The sequence below is a fragment of the Mauremys reevesii genome, linkage group 6 (genome assembly GCF_016161935.1).
Source record: "Mauremys reevesii isolate NIE-2019 linkage group 6, ASM1616193v1, whole genome shotgun sequence".
In the NCBI taxonomy this organism is placed as follows: Eukaryota; Metazoa; Chordata; order Testudines; family Geoemydidae; genus Mauremys; species Mauremys reevesii.
In genome coordinates, this window is record NC_052628.1 from 69028370 (window position 1) to 69045066 (window position 16697).

General features: G+C 42.4%; 2 protein-coding genes across 5 annotated transcripts in view; one reads left to right on the forward strand and one right to left on the reverse strand.

Moving 5' to 3' along the window:
* Positions 1 to 541: 541 nt before the first annotated feature.
* ATG12 (autophagy related 12) lies at positions 542 to 9572 on the reverse strand. Of its 3 annotated transcripts, none has more exons than XM_039543536.1 (6): positions 9336 to 9572; positions 8812 to 8948; positions 6658 to 6720; positions 6307 to 6369; positions 5788 to 5855; positions 542 to 3743 (listed from the first exon to the last, which is right to left on the reverse strand). In XM_039543536.1, the coding sequence occupies exons 1-4, from the start codon at positions 9502 to 9504 to the stop codon at positions 6310 to 6312; spliced, it is 429 nt and encodes a 142-aa protein (XP_039399470.1). In that variant the 5' UTR covers positions 9505 to 9572; the 3' UTR covers positions 542 to 3743; positions 5788 to 5855; positions 6307 to 6309. The 3 variants fall into 3 exon arrangements, with proteins under 3 accessions (XP_039399470.1, XP_039399469.1, XP_039399468.1); XM_039543535.1 differs by having other exon boundaries at positions 542 to 5583; XM_039543534.1 differs by having other exon boundaries at positions 542 to 5641.
* Positions 9573 to 9611: 39 nt separating this feature from the next.
* Positions 9612 to 16697, forward strand: part of AP3S1 (adaptor related protein complex 3 subunit sigma 1) — a 40709-nt gene continuing 33623 nt past the window's right edge. The window contains exons 1-3 of one of the 2 annotated variants that reach the window (XM_039543533.1): positions 9612 to 9639; positions 12066 to 12106; positions 14799 to 14890. In XM_039543533.1, coding sequence (XP_039399467.1) covers positions 9618 to 9639; positions 12066 to 12106; positions 14799 to 14890 — 155 coding nt within the window. In that variant the 5' untranslated portion in view covers positions 9612 to 9617. The other variant, XM_039543532.1, reaches the window with a different exon arrangement.

The window sequence follows — 16697 nt, forward strand, 5'->3', positions numbered from 1 at the left end:
TCCCTATTAAGAAGGTTGTAATTGAGGCAACTCCAGTTTCATTCAGTACCTCTGATTACCTCCTTTGCTATTCATTTAAATTATTAGTTTATATTTAATTTAAATTAACTTGTACTGTTTAGTTTTTTCTTATATAAGAAAATACATATGGAATATTCATTCATATACTTTGATAAAAGGCAGGTGGCCATACTGATTTTCTTAGGATACAGGAGCTGGTAGGAGGATGTATAGGGCTGTTCAGGGAGCTTTAAAGGGTTGATAGGAAATTACCCCTTCACCTAGTCTGAGAGGGTAGGTAGGTACTGCTTTTGTCACTGCTTCTTTTTAAGATGTAAGGGGCAATCATCAGATGATTGGAGTTCCAGTAGCATCAAGAAGCTGACAAAGAGGATCTAGACTTCGTTAGCGGGAAACTGAAATTATTTAGAAATTGTAAGGAACAGGTTAGGTCCCTGGAGTCTGCATAGGGAGGAAGCAGTTGCTAGGCACAGAGTGAAATGTAGCATTTCTGTTAATTTGGAAATAATGAGAGGAAATATAAAAATATTTTACACCTTTAATAACACATTCAGAATATACTAAACCAAATAAAGTAGTTTAGACATTTACATCAACATTACCATCTGTGCAGATATAGCTAAAATACTGCACTATCAAATACTATTCCTGTAAGAAGTGACAAGGGGGAAAAATGGTACAGAGAGGCAAGATCATTATTATATTATCCTGCTGCTGTAAACCAAGTAAACTTCCATAGTCAGAAGTACAGTTTAAAGCAACGAACAAGTTGACTAGGAAACAGTGAAAGTCAAATTTGATTTGACACTTGTCACATTTACTTTTTCAAACTTTTCACAGATTCTAAGATCAGAAGGAACTATTATGATCATCTTGTCTGACTTCCTGCATCATACATTTCATTCTGTAATTCACCCTATAATTCTAGATCAAGCCCCCAACTCTTAATTGAGCTGGAGCGTCTTTTAGAAAGACATCCAATCTTGACTCAAAAACTTCAAGTGATGGAGAATCCACCACATTCCTAGATAAGTTGTTCCAATGACTAATTACGCTCATGGCTAAAACTTTACACTTTATTTTTAGTCTGAGTTTGTCTAATTTCAACTTGCAGCCATTGGATCTGGTTATACTTTTGCCTGATAGTAGCCTGGATTGAAGAGCCTTCTATCAGAACCTTTTCCCCATAGACCACAATGAAGTCACCACTTAGCCTTCTCTTGAATAAAATAGACTTTCTTCTCACTGAGAGGCAGGTTTTCCAGACCATTCACATAGAGCTCTTTTCTGAACTCTGTCCAATTTGTATTTTTAAAAAGTGTTGAAACCAGAACTGAAAACATTATTCCAGTAACTTTCACTAATGCTATACACAGTGGTAATACCTCCTCTTCCTTACTTCTACTCTATATGCTTCTGCTCACAATCCAAGGATTGCACTATTAGCCACCACATCACATTGACAGATTATGTTCAGTTGATTACTTACAGTGGCCCCAAGTATTTTTTTTTGAATTACTGCTTTCCAAAATACAATTCCCCATCCTATAAGTGAGACCTACATTCTTTGTTCATAATGGTATGTATGATCTTACATACCTTTGGCTCTTCTTTAGCTGTGTAAAAAAACAGCAAACAAAAACACCATGTTGTTCAAGGTTCAAGTGAGCCCAGTTTACCAAACAATCCAGACTGTTCTGTAGAATTGAGCTGTTATTATTTACCACTTTACCAATTTGTGTCACTTGAAAATTTTACCAGCAATGATTTTATATGTTCTTGCTGATTACTAATAGAAATATTAAATAGCATTAGACCAAGAACGCATTCCTGGATGCACCCCGCTAGAAACACTCCCTTAGATGCCTCCTTATTTACAATTAATATCTGATAAATATTAAAAAGTAAGTTTTTAATCCATTAGTAGATATATGGATTTAGTATAGTGGTATTTATTAATATCAGAATATATAAGATAGATTCGTGTAAGTCAAATGACTATGTGTAACATGTCAGTATAGTTACTATATCAATAGTTACCTCTATCAATTAAGCTTCTAATCTCAAGACATACTTGACATAAAACCATCTTGATTGCATCAATTATGCTACCATTCTTTATTTATTTATTTACTGATTGCATCCCGTATCAGCCTTTCCATGTTTTTACATTGGATTGATATCAAGATAACTGGCCCATAGTTACTATGTAGCCTTTTTTTAAAAACTTTGGCACGACATTGGCACAACATTAGCTTTTTTCCAGTCTCTAGAACTTCCCCAGTGTTCCAAGATTTCCTCAAGAATTAACATTAATTACTCAGACAGTTCTTCAGACAATTTTTTTTTAAATTCTTGAATGAAGTTTATCTAGTTCTGTAGATTTAAAGACATGCAGGTTAACACATTAAATATTCATATCAGTTTCGAAATTATTTTGCCAGTTTTTCTGATATTTTTAGCCAAAATTTGAGAATTGAAGTAATTTCAGCATACAACCTAGTACTTCTTGGTCCAGATACACGAAACTGCACAGTAATGCCATGACACCCATAAATTGCTCAGGCAGTCACATGACTATTGTATTTTCCTTCCATGCATTAAATGAACTTGGATTTTGAGAGGCTGTCACCACAGATACAGTTCTAGCTAATATAGTTTATGAAATGTATTTAAAAAATGAAAATATGCATATTTTCTCTTACTTCTATTACAGTTTATCTTTTTTTCCCACTCATCCTACAACCCAAAAGGATTCTAAAGTTTTATTTACCCACACTGGTGAACACTCTGAGTGGTGGAGATCACCCATAGCAAGAAAAAGTGCATAATCAAGCTCCATGTAATTAAGAGCTTTAGGAATGGGCCATGATGTGTAAGACTTCCCTTAATTCCCCCACAGATTAAGTCTGCCACCCCATCCTAGTGTCAATGGTCCCAGTCATCAACCTTCATGATTTAATTTTATAATAAACCTTATCTAGTTTAAAAATATTCCAATTTGTCACCTCTCACTCATCACGTTTTATGATCAAGAAACTTTATAACAATTCTTATTTCCTTTACCATCTGTTGCCCTAGACTGTACTCCCTCCAATTTAGCTATGTATTTCTTCAGTTGTACAGCATTAATTAACTCAGTGTCATTTAAACTATACATAGCTGAGATATTATTTTACACTTCATATTTCACCTCGACTAGATGCCTGATCTATCAAAATTATCCTGCCATACAGTTACCTCCCATGTTTCTTAACCACACCCTTCATTTTAGGCTCATCTGCAAATTGAGATATTACACATTATATTTAAAATGATTTAGTCAAAGCTATATTTACTGTGGGGCTTCATTACTTGCCAGATTCCACAGACCACACACTTCTGTCTCGAATCTTCTACCTGCTAGCCATTTATTCACTCACCTTAATAAGCTATGTGACTCACCTTTAGGAAGTTTATACAATAATCCATAATTTCAGACAGACTCAAATAAAGAATTTCTCCTTTTAGGGAGGAGTTGCTATCCTGAATGGTGGCATCCTTTTAAGGAGGAGTTGCTATCCTAAATGGTGGCATATGGATTGCTGGTGGTCTTCAGAGTGCTGTATTGTGGTCAATGGAGAGCTGGCCACTTGATCACTGCTAGAAGCAGCTGAAAACAGAATCACCAAGAAGCCTCCCGGCCTGTACCCTTGAGGCAAAATGCTGGTACATGTGAAGAGCTGTACTGAAAGGAGATTAAAAGACTAGCACTACCTCTCAATGCCAGAAAAAGACAGAATAAGAATGAATTCATAGGAGAGGAACCAGAGTGAATAAGGGAATCACCCTAGACCCCGCCAGTTAAGAGACTGAAAGAACTAAACATATTTTTTAGCTAACAAGTGGGGGAGGAAAAGAATAACTGTCTTTAAGTCTATAAATAGTGCAAATGCAAGGACAAACAGGAATGATTTAGTGTGATCGAATGGACCTGCCAAGTCCTGAGGAAAAGCAAATTTTATCTAAATAAATAAGAGGTCTACCCCCTACTGAATCTTGGCAGGGGGTAGACTAGATGATCCTCATGGTCCCTTTTAACCCTATGATTCTAAGTTTGAAATAGGACAAAACTGAGCAAATTAATACATATGTTGAATGCAAGGAAACAGACACCTAACAATGAGGTCTATTACCACTGTAAAATAGCCCCCAAGGAAGCAAGAGAAGCCCCATCCCTGGCTTCATTTAAAACTCAAAAGGATAAAACTGATAATGCAGCAAGATGAACAATCACGCAGTGGTAGGTGGATGGATAAGATGACTTAAGTCTCTTCCACCTCTCATTTCTATTCTTTCCTTTTCTGCTTCTCGCATCATTCCAAATGTCCATATGCACCACACCAGTAATTTGATTAATTAAGACAACTGAGATGAACAGTCTCAGTCTAAAACTAATTAGACAGACCCAGGGTTGTGGTTTCTCTCTTAGACAAACACATTGCCACGTAGAAGCCACAAGCTTGAGTGCAACCTAATCACATGTGTTTAGCAGGTAAAATGGGAATACAAAATCACTTCCAAAAATCTATGGAAAAATGTGCAAATCTTTTTATCGTCAAGTACCCTCTAGTGGCTGTTCAAGGTTACAATTGCTTCAGAGCAACCCAATAGTTGGCTCTGAAAGAATAACCGGTATTTATTTTTCACGTTTTGAATTTTAATCAAAGGGGCACTCGTTTAACTGTTTTAGAATGTTTTTGTATTTGTTGGAAGACACCATTTCATAAATAAAGAATTATAAACTTGTGTGCATCAGTTTTCTAAAAAATATATAGTAATTATTACTAAAATAATTCATTTGGAAACAGATTTAGAACACACCTATTCATAATCCTTCAGAATTTTGATTGTTTAAATACAGACAGGCACTTAAATACTCAACACATTTGCATAAATTAGAGTTGGTTGCAACTTGGTTAGCTGAAATCAAAGAATTTTGATTTAGCTTTCAACATGAAAAAAGAAATACCAAGTTTATTAAAACATCCTAAATAGAACAAAAATTATGCATGCAGAGGATGTAGCCACACTTTTGGGTAGCATATATTAGCAAGCAGCCAAATTTACAATTACATATTATTAGATTAGCAGGCTGCGGATAATTCTTTAGTATTCCTTCATGTTAATAACAGGGGAAGTGATTTGGTAGAAGAACCCGATTAAGCCTTTGCCCATCCCCTAAACAGAGCTGTTTGGCAAGTCTCCTTTCCCACACAGGGTAGATGTCAGTGCATGGGTGGGATGGAGACGCAGTATCATTCTTCCCATTACTGTGATAGGAAGTCCTCTTCAGGAGAAACATTTCCTGTGATTACTTTGTGACAGTTGTCAAAATGTCCCAAAATGGTGTTCCATTTCTTTTGATGCAACAGTGACGATACAGCAGGTGAAGCAGGGGACCAGGAGCATAACATCCAACATTTATTTCCATGGAACTGAAAGAGTCAATAGCTGGATCACTCTCTTTCTGCTGCTGCTGGTAGGTGAGTTGACAGGGACATTTTCCCAAATATATTATAGCTTTGGTGAAAATATTAAACAATTAGGAAAAAGGTAAGAAGCATGTGTCCTGCTATTGCTAAAGGAAAAAAATTTAAAAAAAAATTATTAAAAAAAAGTTCAAGAAATGCAGATGTATCAGATACTCACATAGCTTAAGGTGTGAGAGAGTATATGGTATATTTATATATGTTACTTATGAGACAAACGCTATAAAATACTTGCCTGAAGTGAGGTGTAAGCGAGACATTACACATTCCAAGTAAAGACTTCACAACAGGTAAGAGATTAAACTGCACATAATAGAGATGAACATTATGTCAGAAGTAAATTGAATCCACCTTCACATGTGCAATAAATATCCATCCTAATAAAGGGAAGCTATATCCTCAATACAGTATTCAGAGCAACGGAGAGTTATGCAGTTCACAAGCCATGAAATAATGTCCTTTCATATGTGGCAACCAAGGAGCTCTGCAGCAGGAAAGATGGCTCTATTCTACAGATGGCACATGCAATTTTTTTCCCCATACTACAAATGACACAAGGAAGAAAGGCTACTCAGCCATGTAATTCTATGTAACTTCTTTTATGCATCATTTTGTAGAGAAATGCACAGAATAAAATAAATTCATAGGCAGTAATGTACAGTTCTCTTCAGCATGTCCATGGGCATTGTTTCTGAAGATTATCAGAGGCCTTTTTCTTTCTGAAGGCCAGTCCTAGGCATCAATGGCTGCTTACCATTCATCCCCAAGCTTGAGATTTGCAGTAATGCAGTACAAGTTTGCCATCACTTCCAAAACACTACAGGGGAAAGAAAAGGGAGTGGAGAAAGAGAAAAGCCACATGATTACCTAATGAAGCAGTCCATTTATGAATTAAAACTATTACTATTGGACAAACGCATAATGAAACAGTGTCACGTGTTATTAATATATTCATGCAATGTTATCCATAATGTTATACAAATTCATGATGTCATCACTTTGGGCATGGCAGGCATATATAGCAGATTTAAAAATGCAGACAAGGGTACAGACAGTTTCTACTAAACAAATATTAAGAAAGAACAGCACTCAAAACTAACGTCACCTCATACAGAGTCCCGACTTCCTGATCTGGAGAAGGAGCGAAGGACTGATTCACATATATAAACTGTGAGGGAAGAAAATAGAAGATGAAAAAATCTGCCTGGTGAGTTCTCTTCCTATCTACAAGGAGCACTTCTTCGACCCTATGCCCCTGTCAGGGATGGAGTGAAGGTTACCTTCTGTTCACAGTATTTACCTCTCTTTACAACTTCAAAGTTCTGCACAGAGCCACCATCATTTAGGGAGAGAGTTACTGCATGGAACCTAGCAATTCTGTTCTTTAACTGGCCAATGGGGTCTTTGCTGGAACAATGTGAGTCATCCTCGCTTCCCCAGGTCTGAGCATGCTACGCCATTCGAACTAGGACCTGCAATCAAGCACTTGTCTCGCACACTGACATCAAGCCAATGGTCTGGTCCTCGCTCTTTTGCTTTGAATATCCAACACCAAGACCTCCTGTCTACTGTAAAATTTCTTGCATCAAACATACCCATGGAAACTTTTATCTAGGGGTGAAAGTAACATACAAGTCTTACTGGTACTTTCAGGGCCTCGGGTGGAGGGGGGTAAGCCTCCTCCAGCCAGCCCTTCTGCGCTGCCCAGCCTGCACCCATCGGGGCTCTGGCAGTGATTTAAAGGATCCGGGGCTTTCGGCCACTGCTGGGGTAGCAGCGGCCGGGAGCCCCGGGCCCTTTTAAATTGCCAGGCCCCGGGGCTGCTGCCCCTTTTGCCCCCTGCTTCCTTCTCTACTGAAGGCCTGTTAAATCGACAGCAGAGTGCTCTCCAGTCGACTTCAGTACTCCACCTCTCCGAGAAGAGTTCTGTGTGCCATAGCAGTGAAGCAGGGGAGTGATAGCTCAGTGGTTTGAGCACTGGCCTGCTAAACCCAGGGTTGTGAGCTCAATCTTTGAGGGGGCCATTTAGGGAACTGGGGTAAAAATGTGTCTGGAGATTGGTCCTTTGAGCAGGGGGTTGGACTAGATGACCTCCTGAGGTCCCTTCCAACTCTGATATTCTACGATTTTATGACACTGCGGTAAGTCAACCTATTCTCATAGCTGAAGTTGTGTATCTTATGTCGATTCCCCCCGTGTAGACCAGCCCTAAGTATATTAAAAGAAAACCAGGAACTGGCCTCCAGGGGAACAAGAGTGTCTGAGCCTGATCGTAAGACCATAGATGTATGTATCTATATTATTATTTCTCATTTGTATTACCATAGTGTAGAAGGCAACCTATGGCACGTGTGCCGAAGGCGGCATGCGAACTGATTTTCGTGTGGCACTCACACGGCCTGGGTCCTGGCCACTGGTCCGGAGGGCTCTGCATTTTAATTTAATTTTAAATGAAGCTTCCTAAACATTTTAAAAATCTTATTTACTTTACATATAGCAATAGTTTAGTTACATATTATAGACTTAGAGAAAGAGACCTTCTAAAAACGTTGAAATGTATTACTGGCACACAAAACCTTATATTAGAGTGAATAAATGAAGACTCAGCACACCAATTCTGAAAGGTTGCCGACCCCTGCCATAGTGCCTAGGAGCCCTGGGACCTCAGTGTGCTAGGCACTATACAAATGCATAAGAAAATTCAATAGCTTTTATTTAATATAAGGTTTTTTAGATTTTTTCCTGTATGCACTACAATGATGTGTGTTTTCCTTATGTTTTATTATATGTGTATTTCACTTCCTGTTAGACAGCAGAGTTTGTGCTTAGCATAGATAGGCTAACCTCACCCCAATGTAGACATAGCTATGTCAATGGAAAAATGCTTCTGGTAAGGCAGCTAACTTTGTTTTTGGAGCTGGTGTTCCTACACGGATGGAAAAAACCCTTCTCTAGTGCAGGCTGTGTCTACCCTCTGGGGTGATGACTATGGAGCCTGGCAGCAAGTACAACAAACTCCTTTTGTTCTCAGGTTCCGTGTGGAGAGTTACCTCATCACCATACAAAGCAACTTACACAATTAAGAAGCAGGCAACATGATGCCATCGCTGATTGCAGCCTTGCCAGCGCCACACGTCCTGCACTTCATCACCTCACTGCTATCCCCTTTTTCACTCTGGCACGTCTACGTGACACCAAGCAGCCCCGGTACCCGCCGCATCCTTCCCCGGCTTGCGAATAAACAAGTCAGGTCACGTACCAGCTGCTCCGAGGCCACCAGCTTGAGGAACTTTTTGATGAAGTCAACGAGCCCCTGGATGGTGCGGGTCCTCTCCACGCTCCACTTCTTGGTCTTCATGATCGGCGTGTCCCCCACAGCCTTCAGCAGGACGTCAACTAGGGCGAGAGCAGAGACTGGGCGCGGTGGAGGGGAGCGAGCCCCGAGCACCTGCCGCAGAGGCAGGAGCCCCGCCCCCACCTCACACACAGCTCAGCGGCTACAGACCCAGCCCCGCCCACCCCTTCGTGCCGGGACAAGCTATTGGCCGCTGTCCTGCTGTCCCACCCGCGGCCGGGAGATACCAACGCGCCCGTACAACAGGCCTAGAGCATTTCCTCCCCCCCACCCCATCCCCACGATCGTATCATCTGCCTTTTCCTAATTGGTTAAGCTAGCTGAAAAAGGCAGCTCACTGTTTCCCCCGATTGGCCAATGCGCCTGGCAATCAGAGGGATCGGCCGTTCTCGCCCCGCCCCCAGGGCAATAATTCCTTTTTCTATTACTTTTCTTCTTGGTGTCCTCGGCAGGTTCCTCGGTCACCGGGGAGCCGGCTGAAGGAGGAGCCGTCTCGGCAACCCCCACCGCCGCTCCCCCATCCGGGGGCTCTTCTCCACACTCGCCTCGGCCACTATCCTGAGGAGAGAGAGGTAGCTGCTCCTCCACTTCCGCCATACTGATTACAGGCGAGTAAGGGCGGACGTGACGTGACCATATTAACTCCTGGCAGCGGCCACTGAGAGCACGTGACCTCAGGGCACTACTCCTGGCGGATGTTGACAATCGCAATGAGCCGCACCACCTTGTCAGGTGACTCGGTGTCACGTGGGTAGTGGGAACGGTTCCGTTTCCGCCCTGGGCACGAATAGCGGGGGAGCTGCTGCTAGTGTGAAGGGGGAGGGGCAGAGCTCGCAGTGACCCGGCCGGCTGGAGCGGCCTCCTCCCGCCGCCTCACCATGATCAAAGCGATCCTCATCTTCAACAACCACGGCAAACCCCGGCTCTCCAAGTTCTACCAGCGCTATGTACGGGCGGGGCCCAGGGGCGAGGGACAAGGGGGTGTCTCTGAGCTGGTCCCGCACTAGGACTGCGGCCAGGCCTGGGCCTCAGGAGGCTGTTGAGAGGCGGGATGGGGATGGGGGCAGTAGCAAGGAGTGGGGAAGGGCAGTGGGTCTGTGCCCTGGGCTGCCTTCCCCATCAGGGTGTAGCCCCTGCTCTGGGGGACGGTGCAGTGATTAGCCCGCAGGCCTGTGGGAGCGCAGCTCAGAGGTGACCCCTTGTCACTCTGCCCCCTTCCCAGCACCTGTCGGCCTGAGCTATGGGTCCAGGCGGCTCTTGTGCAGGGTGGCTGATGCAGGCTCCCTGTAGGCTGGGTGGTGACTTCTCACTGGTAGGTGGTTGGATGTTGGAGGGTCTTGGTGTCAGCAGGCACTGATGTGCTCTGGGTCTCTTTGGGGTTGGTAGCCCATGCCTGACCTGGGCTTGTCTGCACTAGGAAGTCTTATTGCTTAAACTGTACGGGTATAATTAAAGCAGTAACCCCCAGTGTAGATGCAGTTAAACCGGTATAAAAGTGCTGATGCAGGTAGGATTTATTCTATATTAGGAAGAGAAATAAATTATACCAGTTTTAGGCACCTTTGTACTGTTATAACTGCATCCATAGTGGGCTTAAAATAGTATCAGTATAATGATACAAATCACAGCCCTATCTGACATACCCATAGTGTAGTCCAGAGCTTAGAACTGTATCTACAATACAGTAGTTGATTATGGCAGTGTAAATTAGCCGAAGTCATGTGTGACCAATACTGAGGTTCCCAGTAGCACTGATTGATACTGAGTATGTGATAAACTGGGATGATTTTCCAGGACATTGATTAGATGCAGACCTGGACCTGAGCTAAATACACAATTCTGACCACCTTTTAATTTTTTTGGGGGGTGGGGTCTAATTCATATCCAAATTTGGTAACTCAGGATCTCTTATGATTTGAGGTAAAAGGCAATGTTCCCTCTAATTTTTTACATCCATGTAGGATGACTAGATAGCAAATGTGAAAAATCGGGATGGGGTGGGGGTAATAGGAACCTATATAAGAAAAAGACGCAAAAATCGGGATTGTCCCGATTTTTCAGGACATTTGGTCACCCTACATCCGTGTGCTGAATGCATTTTGTAATGTGCACTAATATGGAGATGATGTGTGGTGGGGGTAGGGCTGAGGGGTTTGGAGTGTAGGAGGGAGCTCAGGGGAGGGGAGTGGTGTGGGCTCTGGCTGGGGGTGTGGGCTCTGGCTGGGGGAGTGGGCTCTGGGGTGGGGCCTGGCGATGAGGGGTTTGGGGTGCAGACTGCCCTGGGGCTGCGGCGGAGAAAGAGGACTTAGAGAGAACTTAGGTAAGAGGATGTTGGACAGACAGAGGATAGACACTGATAATAGGTTTCATGTTAAGGTTTTTAGTGAAACTATGGGTTTCTAGTATTTCAGAAATGAAAACAATAGTCTTAAAAACTCATTTAAAATAGTTATGTCTGTTTAAGGTGTTTGAATCATAATTCTTTAAAAAAATTAAAATTTAAAAATCATGATGGGTATTACCGTGGTTTATACTGTTTTCTTCTGATATGCCATACTGTCTTAAAATTAGAGATGCGATGTAGAGACGTTATGTTCTTCTTTGAAATACAAGAAAATATATTCAAATCAATTACTTTTCCCAAAGTACTTTTTTAACCTCTTATAACCTAATTGATTCACAGCTGGCCAAATTTATAAAGACACAGAGTTCAGCCATCTGCTGTTCCTTTTTGCACACCATTCCAAAATATTGCACCAGCCTGTATATGAAATAATACTGACCAGCTTATGTCCAGTACTGTTAAATAATTATTCTAAACTAAGTGGGTTTTTTGGAGAGATGACTTTACAAGAAAAAACAGAAGCTTTCAAGCTCTCCTCCCCTCCCCCCCCCGACAATTTTGTTTGACCAAAAATCATTCATGCACTACTTCTGTCATAAACAGTTCAATTTCAAAACAAAATTTATTTTAAACTTATTTTAAAGGTGAAGGAATGTAGAATTCTGACTTCCAATAAAAGTGATTTACAGCTTTAACTGTGGAACCATTACTGCAGATTCATAGTAATTATCTAAAATATTGAAAAAAGAATTAAAATCATAGACAATATGCTTTGGAGAGTTCTTTTACGCTCCTTTCTTTATCTCTTGTGCAGCATTGTGTCTCCTTAGTGACAGAGATGCTAGTATTGAAAAGGTGAGAAAAGGCTTAAGGTCTTTGGTAGAGGTCAGTCAGCAAATTTTTTTTCTGTAAACTTCTATAGTATTAGAAAAGTGATGATTCTCCTACAAAGGGAAAAAAATAAATGAACAGCAGCAGATGCACATAAATTTTTTTAATCTGTGAGAGAGTGAATGTCTTACTAGCTGAAAGTGACGTTTGTGGAAAATTCTATGTAAATATGTGCTTGGAGTCGAATTACTACCACAGGCTTGATCGGGGAATTAACAAAACAAAAAAGTTAACCCAGGATAAAACTATAGGATAATCTTGTAAGCTGTGTGCTGTATTTCCCAACTGTGGAGTTACCATTGGATGTAGAGAAATACACAAGAACATTATTGTCTTTAGCAAAATTACATAAATATAGATATTAAAAGTAGTACCAATTGAAAAAAATTCACTTTTGACATCTATAGCTAGTCAGTCAAATACAGAAAGGTTGCATTGTTCAGAATTATATAACTTCATAAGTTTTACTGTTAAAACTATGTTTTATCAAGGACATACCTTTGCAGAAATGACAACTATCGCTCATTGGGTTGCACTGCCGGTGTTTAATAAATGAGTACATTGCTGGCAGAAAACCACTCTCTCTGAGTGAGAGAATTTCGTCCCCTACCCTGGGAAAGAGAAGCTGGAGAAACTATAACATGGGTCAAGAAACCCACTCCCTCTTCTTAGCACCTATCATTCAGCAAACTGATTATCTTGATTTACCATTTCAAAATTAACATGTATGTGAAGAGTTTCAGGCTGGCTATGTCTGTAAGACATTAACTTCATTTTGTGTGTTTGTGAATCTTCCTTTTCCTCTTCCCAATTTCAAATGGGGGATTTCAGAAATTTTAGGGAAGAGATTTTATTTTCTTTTATCTGTCAATCTTATGGTGATTGTTACTTGGATTGGTAGCAGAAAGGGACTTGAAATAGGAAACTCTTACTAAAATGAAGCAGTTCACTTCTATTTTCTCTTTCCTATCCTAAGATTTATTTCATCGCTGATTTGTGTGTGTGTGTATGTCTCCTTGCTATTGTCCAGACCTGTTGCAGCTGCAGCAGCGCTGGGAAAAGTAGGGGGATGGCTTTGTTGTTGCCCGCCTTTTTCTGAGCTGCATTTGTCCAAAGAACTGAAGGACAGTGGGGTTGCTCTCACTTGACATGGACTTGTTGCTGTCTCATCCTGTTATGTAGGATTATTTTGCCTGAGGAGCAGTAAAATTGTGGGAGCATTTAAAAGCTTCACAATTCCAATAATCTTGCAGCAACTGTAAAACACTAATTACTTTGATCCATAGTTTAGTGACAATAGAATGTACGGTAGAATCTCAGAGTTACGAACACCTCGGGAATGGAGGTCGTTCATAACTCTGAACAACTGAACATCAACTTAATACAGTTTTGAAACTTTAGTATGCAGAAGAAAAATGCTACTTTCACTATTTTTTAAGTAGTTTACATTTAACACCACTGTACTGTATTTGCTTTTTTTTGCTCTGCTGCTGCTGACTGATTGTGTATTTCCAGTTCCAAATGAGGTGTGTGGTTGACTGGTCAGTTCATATCTCTGGTGTTCATAACTCAGGTTGTACTGTAGTTACTGTAACTTTGAATAAATGTGTGTGTATGATCACTGCTTTGTTTACAGTTTCCTTCTACACATCTACTACTTGTTTAGTATGCCCTAGCCTAGGCACTGTGATAAGTCTTTTTTTGTTTATTTTAGTTTACCTAACAGTATGTTCACAATATATTATTTAATTTTGGCCCAGAATGCAGCCACACTGTGCACCAATGCAATTCACCCTGTGCTTGAAATTGGGGTGAGCTGCACTGTGCAAATCCAGCTTTCCTTGTCTACACTAGTGTTTTGCATCATTACAGCAACACCTGTCACTGGAATTAGGCCAAAACCCCACAGTTCAGTTGAACAACAGGTTCTTTGTCATGGGGAAATAGTTTTACTTTGTGTAATGACCCATCCACTCCCAGTCTTTATTCAAGCCTAATTTAATGGTGTCCATTTTGCAAATTAATTCCAATTCGACAGTCTCTCGTTGGAGTCTGTTTTTGAAGTTTTTTTGTTGTAATATTGCGACTTTTAGGTCTGTAATCGAGTGACCAGGGAGATTAAAGTGTTCTCTGACTGGTTTTTGAATGTTATAATTCTTGATGTCTGATTTGTGTCCATTTAGTCTTTTACATAGAGACTGTCTGGTTTGGCCAATATACATGGCAGAGGGACATTGCTGGCACATGATGGCATATATCACATTCATAGATGTGCAGGTGAACGAGCCTCTGATAGTGTGGCTGATGTGATTAGGTCCTGAATAGATATGTGGACAGAGTTGGCAAAGGGCTTTATTGCAAGGATAGGTTCCTGAGTTAGTGTTTTTGTTGTATGGTGTGTGGTTGCTGGTGAGTATTTGCTTCAGGTTTGGGGGCTGTCTGTAAGCAAGGACTGGCATGTCTCCCAGGATCTGTGAGAGTGATGGATCGTATCCTGAATGGTATGGACTTTGGGTGACTGATTAGAAGGCAACAAAGCTTATTGTCTTGGTAGTGCTGTTAGTAAACAGAGTGCAAACTATATAAGCTATAAATATAAATTACTGTTAACTAATTCACTTTAGTCTGATAGTAAAATATATATTTTTTTTCACAGAGTGAAGATACACAGCAACAAATTATCAGAGAAACTTTCCATTTGGTATCCAAACGTGATGAAAATGTTTGTAATTTCCTAGAAGGGGGCTTGTAAGTACTAAAATTTAACAGAAATTTCTAGTATTAATGAACAGCAAAGGATGTCACAAAAATCTTCAAGAGTACCATATTTTAAAGCAGTAATTTAGTTAAATTTCTGTCTAAATATTTCTAATGCACCCATGAGAAAAGCCATACACCCGTCTCCATTGTATCTTGGTACTAAATACACTGTTACAGTTAAGTAGCTATAACTATCTTCTGTTATAAAGTGTTCTCCAACTTTAACAAAATATTTCTTCTAGGGCCCTGTCTATTGTACAGCTGTAACTGAATTAGGGGATATGGTTACAACACACCTGTCCCTGATCCAGAGACAATACAGAAAAAAAATATGTAGAAGCCTAGATGGCACCTAACTATATTCCCAAAGCCCAGCTAAAGCTTTGAGGTCAACCTAAGAGACTGTTTCACTACACCCGGGTGGCCAACCTGAGTCTGAGAGAGAGCCAGAATTTACCAATGTACATTGCCAAAGAGCCACAATAATACGTCAGCAGCTCCCCCCCCACCCCCTGCTCCCAGTGCCTCCCACTTACTGGCAGCCCCGCCGATCAGCGCCTCTGCCTCCCTCTCTACACCTCCAGATCAGCTGTTTCGTGGCATGCAGGAGGCTCTGCCGGGAGGAGGAGTGAGGGCATGGCAGGCTTAAGGGAGGGGGCAGGAAGGGGTGGAGTGAGGGCAGGGCCAGGGGTTGAGCAGTGAGCACATTGGAAAGTTAGCGCCTGTAGCTCCAGCCCCGGAGTCGATGCCTATACAAGGAGCCACATGTGGCTCCGGAGCCACAGATTTGCCACCCCTGCACTATACCATTGCGAAACTTGAAATCAGTGGCAGCTCTTCTACTGGGTACTTAGGCCTGAGCGCCTAATATTTGGATACTGTGTGCCCTTGGTAGAGGGTTCCTGGCCTAAAGATTCCAGTGGCTTTCTGCCAGAGTCCAAATTTGCTGTTCTGTAGAGCAGTGGTTTTCAAACTTATTTTCTGGGGACCCAGCTGATGAAAACTGATGCCCATGGTACAATGGAGCTGGGGCTGAGGGGTTTGGGGTGTGGGAGGGGCTCAGGGCTGGGGCAGAGTGTTGGGGTGCGGGGTTGAGGGCTGCGGGTTGGATCCAGGAATGAAGGGTTCAGGGTGTGGGAGGGGGTTCTGGGCTGGAGTAGGGGGTTGGGGTGTGGAAGAGGGTCAGGGGTCTGGGCTGGGGCTGGGGATGAGGGGCTTGGGGTGCAGGCGGGGCTTTGGGTTGGGGTCAAGGCTGCGGCAGGTGGTTGGGGTGCGGGAGGGCTCTGGGCTGGGGGTGCAGGCTCGGGGGGTGTCGGGGATGAGGGGTTTGGAGTGCATGAAGGGGTTCTGGGTTGGGGGGGCTCAGGGCTGGGGCAGAGGGTTGGGGTGCAGGAGTGGGTCAGGGCTCTGGGCTGGGGATGCAGGCTCTGGGTTGAGGCTGTGGATGAGGGGTTTGGGGTGCAGGAAGGGCTTCAGGTTTCGGGGGGCTCAGGGCAGGGGATTGGGGCACAGACTAGCCTCTGGCAGCTCCCGGTCAGCAGCACAGCTGGGGTGCTAAGGCAGGCTTCCTGCCAGTCTTGGCACCGCTGACTGCGCTGGGCCCCGGAAGTGGCCAGCAGTAGATCTGGCTCCTAGGCGGAGGCGTGCAAGCAGCTTTGTGCAGCTCTTGCCTGCAGGCACCGCTTTCCCCCCAGTTCCCAATGGGAACAGTGCTCAGGGTGGGGGCAGCACGCGGAGCCTCGTGGCCCACCTGCCTAGAAACCGGACCCGCTGCTAGCCACTTCCGGGGCACAGC